Consider the following 8,070-nt stretch of genomic DNA (forward strand, 5'->3'; position numbering starts at 1 on the left):
TTTTTAATTTAATTTTTTAATTTTAAATATTTTTTTTAGTTTTTAATTTTTTAAATGTTTTCATCAACAAAGAGGGTTGTTTGTTGTTTGGTTTTTTTTTTTTTTTTTTAATGATCAATGACAGTTGCAAGTCTCTTGATTCCTAGAATAGAAATGAGGAGTTGTATCCAAAAATATAAATATATTTCCTGTGCTGGGCAGGATTCCCTTTCCCACTTCTCCTGGATTGGGAAAAGGAAATGACTGTAATCAGGTGAGCTTGGGAAGCAAGAAGAGAATTTAACCTTTTAAAGGATTTCACCATTTGGGGACAGAGTGGGGCAGCACTTTCAGCTGAAAAGTCCCCCTTGTCCCTTTTCACTTTTCAGCATCCTTGGAAGAGTTTTTTGGGCTCCAAAGTTTCAGGGATGGCTTTAGAAATCAGAATTTCAACCACAGTGGATCTCCACATTTTTTTTCCCCCATAATTAGCAAAGTAAATGAGATAAACCCAAACTGAGTGTGAAACTGCTTTGAAAACGTTCCCTGATCTGTCATGGACAGAAGGAATTCAACATTTCCTCACTGACTTCATTGCAGCTTCTCTCTGGAGATGATCCCACCCTTCATCCTCTGCCCCCCTCAGCCTTGGGTGCTTTCCAAACTGATTTTCCCAACTTTCCCTTGCTGCTGAAACCTCCCTGCGTGCTCCTGCCCGCTGTGCCCTGCTCAGGAGTGCCCCAGCACCCCGAGGGGACGTGGGCACGCAGCACCTGCCAGGTGCCAGCGCCTCGGTGCCTGCAGGGAAACGGGGGGAGCCAGTGCTGGCCTGGGCACCTGCCTGGGCACCTGCCTGCCTGAGCCCCTCCTCCTGCTGCCTCCTTGGCAGCCTGGCCTTCCTGGCTCCCTGGCACCTCCCTGGCAGCCCTGAGCCTGTGCCAGCAGCTCCTGTGAGTTGCTGCTCCCCGGCAGCTCCAGGAGCCGCTCACGCTGCCTTGGCCTCAGATCCTTCCCTCATTTCCTCTGGGGTGAAGCAGAAAGGAGGGGAGGTTTCTAAACTCCCAGATTTTTGGCTTGATCTGAACAAAATGATGATATTTGGGTTGTTTATCCTCACCCCGTGCCGGGTTGTGGCTCCTGGGAGTGTGGTGGATGTTTCCTGCCCTGCTGTGCCATTAAAAATGGGGCTCTTCCTGCATAACCAGTTTTGCTTCTGCTTTTTCCATTAAAGAGGTGTTTGCTTTTACAGTACCTCAAGTGCCCTGTGATAAGGCTGGTTCCAGGATGTGTTATCTCATTCCCAGAGCCTGAGCCCACACAAACAGAGCAGAGCCTGCTTTTCCTGGGCTGGCCGAGTGCAGGTGTGCGAGCCCGCTGCCCGCGGTGTCCGGAGCTGCTGAGGCTGCTCTGCCTCTTCCAATTCCTCATCCTGGCCACCAACCCGACCAACCGTGCCTGGGCTTGAGCCAGGACAACCCACAGGGCTCTTCCTCTCATCCTGATGCTCTTCAACCTGACAAAATTAATTACAAATCACCTAACGAGCTCCCGCGCCATCGGCCAAGGCACCTCCAGTGCTGCCCGCTCGGGGCACTCTTTTCTCTGGGTTTAGGGAATTCCTTTGGGTCCGGAGCTCAGCAGGGCCCTGCCGTGTCCCTGCCGTGTCCCTGCTGTGCTGAGGGGTTTTTTGTTCCCATCAGGAATGACGACGACGCCGGCCCCGTCCCAGCACCGCCAGCCCAACGTCAGCCCCCTGTCCCTGGGCACGGACTCACGGCGACCTCAGTCCCAGCAAATGTCCCCCACGCTGTCCCCACTGTCACCCATCACTCAGGTAGGAGCTCAGGGGCAATCCAAGCTTCCTAATCATATCTTCATTGGTTTAATCTGCTTAATCAAAGAGCCGCAGGGATGTTGGGAAGGAGTTCCTCCCTGGGAGGCTGGGGGGAAATCGCTGCTCCATCTCTGGGACTGTCCAAGGCCAGGCTGGACTGGCCTTGGAGCAGCCTGGGATAGTAAAAATGTCCCTTTCCATGGGACAGGATGAGCTTTAAGGTCCTTTCTAGCCCAAACCATGATTCCATGAACTTCATCTCTTGTTCTGTAATTTCCTCCTTTAAAGGTGTTCCTTAATTGAGAGCCTTAAAACAGGAGAGGTTTGTGGAGGGGGCAGATTTTACTTCCTCTTTTCTAGAGCTATAATAAAAACCATCTCTTAGACCACATTTTTTTGTGTTGTCCCAAAGTGAGCTGTGAAATTTGAAAGCCATTTCTCTGATTTGTGACAGAAACTGAACTAACTTTTAAAGTCGATTTTACTGTGGCTCTGTGACTGCCCAGGTTGGTGATTCCTGACCTTGAGATTCAACTGGGCTTTTAAAGTATTGGTTTATTTGGGATGGTTTGGCTTGGAGGGAAACTTAAACCTCATCCAATCCACCCCTGCCAGGGCCAGGAGCATCTCAGAGCAGCTTCTTGACTCTCTGAACCGTTAGGTGCCGTTTTTACAGCACTAACCAAGCCTGACTCCATTTTCTTGGTGTGAAGAGCGATCCCTGCCAGCGTGGCTGATGCTGCTCCTTGTTTTGCAGGCCGTGGCTATGGATGCACTGTCCCTGGAGCAGCAGCTCCCCCCGTACCCCTTTTTCACCCAGACCAGCTCCCAGCAGCAGCAGCAGCCAGCAGTGCCCAGTTCCCTGCCCCAGCCCCCCCCTCTGCTGCAGAGCTCGGCGCTGCAGAGGGGCCCCCAGCTGCCCCCTCTGTCTGTCACGGTACCTTCCAGCATCCCCCAGTCACCTCCAGGGAGCCAGAGCCAGCCCTCCATGGGGATTGACATCAACTCGGTGAGTTTGGGAGGGGCTCTCCTTGGCAAGGGCTGCGAACTCAGCTTGGACAACCCCGCGGGCATGAGGGTTTGAGGGAGGCTGGAGTAAACTTCAAATGGTTTTGGTTAAGTGAACCTTTAAGTGTTTTCTAGAGGAGAATTTTTATTAGATTTTTGTCCCAGGTTTGATTAGACCCAGCTTAAGTCTATCAGCCCTTACTGAAGGATTTTCAGGGTGTTCAGTGTCCCCCAACACATCATGATACACACTGGGGGAACTCCCAGAGCCTTGAGAGAGAGTCCAACCACAACAACCATTTCCCAGTGAAATACCATCTGGAAAATATACTTTCCTAAAGTTGTCTAGAACCAGGCATTCTCTGCAATGTCACTCCTTAGAACCCTTTTATTCTGAGGAATTTTATTCCAAAATGGGATTTGTGGCTGCCTCCAGTGCCCTGAAGAATTGGAGCAAGGATTTATGGACAGATCCCTTTTCCTGCTTGTTCCAACGTGGCCTGTTAGGAAATGTTCTGTGTCAGCAGCTGAAAATCCCAAATCAGGAATCAGAGGCCAGGAAAGGAGAGAAGTCCCAGCTCCCCCAGCCCCTCCTGCCCTGGGTGTCCCACCCGGGCTGTCCTGGCAGTGCTGCAGTGACAGGAATGGCTTTGGCAGTGAAACAAATCCATTCTGCTGATCTGCACTCGGTTGTGGATGAAAGTTTCAACAGTTGGTGCTCCTTGAGAGCAGCTGCTTCCCTTCCAGGGTGGGGAGGAGAGGAGGGAAGGACAATCCAGCAGTGGGAAGGATCCCAGCCCGCTCCAAACGTGTCCCTGTTCTGATTCTGATCCTCATGTAGCACCAGTACAGACAATTCTGATCTCATCCTTTGCTTTCTGTGTTGCTTTCCTCATTCTAAACCTCTTTATGACCTGAACTTTTAGGCTGCTGTGTTTATCTTCTAAAGCAACTCAAGTAATTCCTAAATAAACAGATTTAAAGCCACTTTATCAAAAAGCCTTTGGAGCTGTCACAGCCTCGCTGGCAACCTCTGCACAGGTTTTGTAAAGCAGAATTGAAATGTATTTGTAGTTTGTACAACCTTCTGGCAGGTTGCAAGTGGCAATGCAGAGCAAAAAGAGACATTTTCTCAGGATTTACAGAATTTGAGGTCAAAAGATGGCAGTGCAGAGTTCTCCCACTCTGCAAATCTGGTTAAATTCACTGGATTGCAGGTTCTCCTCAGTCATCCCTTGATTTCTAATGGAAGTAAAATAAGAAGAGCTGAGCTACTCTTGATGTTAATTAGCGCAGCATTATTTAAATCCCATTAATATTATTAATTTGTTCCAAACCAGGGTTCTTTATGATGGGAAAAAAAAATAAATCAAATCTTTGAAAATAACTTCTCAAGACAGCTGAGAAGAGTATAAAAATCCCAGCTAAAGCCTGCAGAACACAGTGTGAATTCCCTGAGGGTGCCTGCTCCCTGTGCTGGGGTGCAGGGGAGTTTGGGGCTGTGTTTGGAGCTCAGGTTTATCATCCAGGTGTTCTCACCTGCGCTGTGCTGATAACACAGCTGGAGGCAGGGCAGATCCCAGTGAGCACACACGTGGGGCTGCCGCCGCAACCGAAGCATGAATGACATTCCTTTTGAATTATTCCCAGCTTCCAAGACTTCTTTGCCCTAAATCCTTGGCTGGCCTGATTTTTTGAGTATATTTTGAACCTTGCAGGAGTGAGAACAGGCAGGAAATGCTGCCAGCTGTGCCTGCCCCTGCCCTGGGGCTGTCCCAGAGCTCTCCCCCCGTTTTGGGGGGCTCATTCACACAAATCCTGTTCTCCCACACAGAGCCTGAGGAGGGTGGTTTCTCCCAGAAGGTGTTGGTGTTTTTAAGGCTCCCCCAATGCAGGTGTTTAACTGTGTGTTGTTCTGTAGGCCTCACTCCAGCAGTACCGCAGTAATGCTGGCTCCCCAGCCAACCAGTCTCCCACCTCTCCTGTCTCCAATCAAGGCTTCTCTCCTGGCAGCTCCCCTCAAGTAAGGGACTCTGTGCTTCCACAGGCCTTGCTTCTCGTGTGTGTTTGAGCTGGATTTCTCCATCACTGCCCCATAGCTGTCTCACTGTGATCCGTGTGTGCCTCATGCATCACCGACGCCCCATCTCGGCCGCCCTCCATCCCCACTCCCACAGGGCTTCAGGAGCTGCTGAGTTGCCTTTTGCAGTGGGCAGAGAGCCACAGGATCAGGCTGCTGGTGGAGCACTGGGCTGGTGTTTGTCTGGGGGGCAGAAGCTCCAGGTAGAGCCCTTTCAGTGGCCAGGATCCCAGGGGAGCTGATGGGAGGGCAACAAAGGGGCAATTTCAGTGCCTCCTGCAGCAGGAGAACTCCTGGGCACTACATATTTAAATATTTACACTGAATATCCCAAACTGATTTAGATCAGGACCTTTTTTTTATGTGAGAACACACCCAGTGAGAGAAAACACTGGAGAAAATGCTCTTAAAATGAGCAGCTTGTGGCTGGCAGGGATTGGGTTCCCAGCACACTCCCTTGCATGCCAGCTGCTTTCCCTTGCTCTGCCTGTATCTCCTCACACATCCACATGGCCTGGATGGAAATCACAACCTGGGGGAGTGTGTGATCCTCTGAAGGGGAGATTTTTACCTGCCAGCAGCAAGAAATTAAAACCAGGCAAAATTTGAGGGTGCCCCAGTGTAAGAAAGTGCGTTTTCAGTGCCTGATGCTGCTGAAAGAGCCCCAGCTGGCTGCTCTGGAGAATCCCACCTGGAGAAAAGAAGTGCAGGCAATTCTTCCAGAGCATCACAAGAGTCTGAAAATCCATTTTCTGTTTCATCACTGAACGTTGAAGGCTGTAAGGAGGATCCTTTCTAAATAAGTGCTGCCCCTTCATGGTTCCCAGGCAGAAGCTCCAGGTCTCCTTCATTAGCCAGGTCATGGTAAGCTCAGCCCTGGATCCGAGTGGCAGGAATTGTCTGCATTTCCTTAACCCTGCCTCAAGTGCTTCTTAACCTCTCTCTTCTGCCTGCTTCTGTGAGTTCTGTGTGCCTCCAAAAACCAGCGCTGTCCCCTAGAGCAGAGCATGCTGCAAACTCTCAGTTCTCACTGGACAGCACATCCAGATTTGGGGTTTATGTTGATTTATTTTCCCCCTTTGATTTCTCAATCACTCTGGCTTGGTTTTGTCCCCACTGGTCAGTGCCAAGGACCAGAGCACACACTGGGCTATGATTTTTCCTGCTGGTTTTATTCTGTAAAAACTTCCTCGGGTTTTGCTCTGTTTGACAGGGACACCACAACTCCTGAGTGGAAGGCAGAGGATTTATTAATTCTGCTCTCTGTAGTTTTGGCCTCTTAAGTACCCACAGAATTCTTTAGTTTTGCTAAATTAACACTGAGGTGGATTCAGTGCCTCCAGGAATGCACCAAAAGCTGGTGGTGGTCACAGGCATGAAACGTGGAGAGAAGAAAAACCAGTTTTGGGGGGGAAATTGGGCTTGGGTGTGGAGATGGGGCAGCTGCAGGCAGCAGAATCCCTTAATCTGCCCAGAGTGAAGGCAGAGCATCCCTTGTGGAGCAGCCTGGCACTGCTGAGCGGGATGCAGTGACCAGGCAGGTGCCTCCACGTGCTCCTCTTCCTCCCTCATGCCAAGGGACATTCCCTGAACCACAAACCCTCTGTGGGCTTCGATTTGTGTCCCACATCCAGCACAGCTTCCCCTCCATGCTCCCGGCTCTGCCCAGCCCCTGCTGCCCTGTCCCAGCCGTGTGTGTGTGTGTCCCACCGGTGCTCCCAGGGCTGGGAGAGCTCTGCCTGCCCCAGCTCTGTGTTTGCATGGCTTCCACCCCGGTGCCTGGGCTCTGCTGCCCTGCTCTCACCTCATTCCTGTTCCAGTTAGACACAAACACTCCTGCTCTAGTGCCTCTGACCTGGAGAACCTGGTAGGTATCTGGAGATGGACATCCCAGCCAGGGATTCGTGCTCTGGGCTTGGTGTTTCCTCACAGTCACTCCACAAAGCCCAGAAGATGCTCTGGTGACTCTCCAGTGCCTCTGGAGATGGTGTTTGCACAATGTCCTTCATGCAGTTGGTGATGAATTATCCTGAGCCTCTGAAGTGTTGAAGGAATGACATTTCCAGTGGGAATTTTGGGTTTCCTTTGGGAATTTCTGTGCTTGCAGCTATGTAGGAGCCAGCACACGTCACAGAGGAGCAAACCCAGGCTGGGCTGGCTGGGAGGCTCTGACCTGGCCTTGCACGAGCACATTCTGCTCTCCTCTCGATTTCTTCTCGTGTTCCCCAAAGGTTTTTTAGGATGGAAACAGTGCTTGGTGAAGCACAGAGATTTTAGGGATCGTCCTCATTTTGGGAATTGTCCTCTCATTCCTGTTCTGTGGAATGAAACCACAGGAGTGAAAGGCACAAAGCGCCTCGATCCTCTTTGGAGCTCTCAAATATCCTTTGGATTTTAGTGTTGGTTTTGCTTCCTGTCAAGTCTGTGCCATCCCAAAATTCAGATTTTCCTTGGAAATGGTTATAAACCATAGGTTGGACTGGATTTAGGTTGGTTAAAAAAAAACAAATTTTCTTTAAATTGCTTTAAGTGGTGCTTTGCTTTTCTCCTATCAGCATCTTAGCAGTGGCTCTTGTGGTGTTTGATCTCTTTTTCCTGGGATCCAGCAGCTCTGGAGGGTTGATAAATTGGTGATAAATTGGAAAAGTTTCCACCCTGTGATGTGACAGGTTTTTAAGGAATATCTTGCTGCTTCTTTCCCCTCATGGAAGGGGCAATTCAGGTGATTTTTGAATTATTTTTTCATACAAGGTGGTTTTTTTTTTTGAGGGTCCAAAATCCGTGCCTGTTCTGATTCTTCCTGAACTTTTCCTGAATTTCCCATACTTAAGTTTTTAAGGAGGAAATCTGTGGCCTTCTGCTTTTGCCATGTGTGTAAACCAACAACTGAATTTTGTTTTCCAAATTGATTGAGACAGCCACTCCATGAAAATTGTCTTTTAGAGATGTTCTCTTTGTCAGTTAATGGTTTTTATTTTCAGCTGGAATATCAGAATTTAGCATTTTAAATCAGGAGTGATGTTGATTTTTATCTGGCATTTTTGATCAGGGTTAAAGCATGGACCCCAAATTCTTGGTCACCTTTAGAATCATTGATAAATGATGGAGGAGAACTGAGGGACTGGACAGGGATGTGGCAGGGGATTTAATTCTGCTCCCTGGGGATACC

At 49.6% G+C, this 8,070-nt stretch overlaps 1 protein-coding gene across 1 annotated transcript in view; it reads left to right on the forward strand.

Moving 5' to 3' along the window:
• Window positions 1-8,070, forward strand: part of CRTC1 (CREB regulated transcription coactivator 1) — a 48,054-nt gene that overhangs the window by 30,185 nt on the left and 9,799 nt on the right. Inside the window, exons 9-10 of the mRNA XM_031064986.1 lie at window positions 1,680-1,813; window positions 2,571-2,822. Of these exons, the coding sequence (XP_030920846.1) occupies window positions 1,680-1,813; window positions 2,571-2,822 (386 nt within the window). The remainder of the gene's footprint in view (window positions 1-1,679; window positions 1,814-2,570; window positions 2,823-8,070) is intronic.

This window comes from Geospiza fortis, unplaced genomic scaffold, assembly GCF_000277835.1.
Source record: "Geospiza fortis unplaced genomic scaffold, GeoFor_1.0 scaffold685, whole genome shotgun sequence".
Classification (NCBI taxonomy): Eukaryota; Metazoa; Chordata; class Aves; order Passeriformes; family Thraupidae; genus Geospiza; species Geospiza fortis.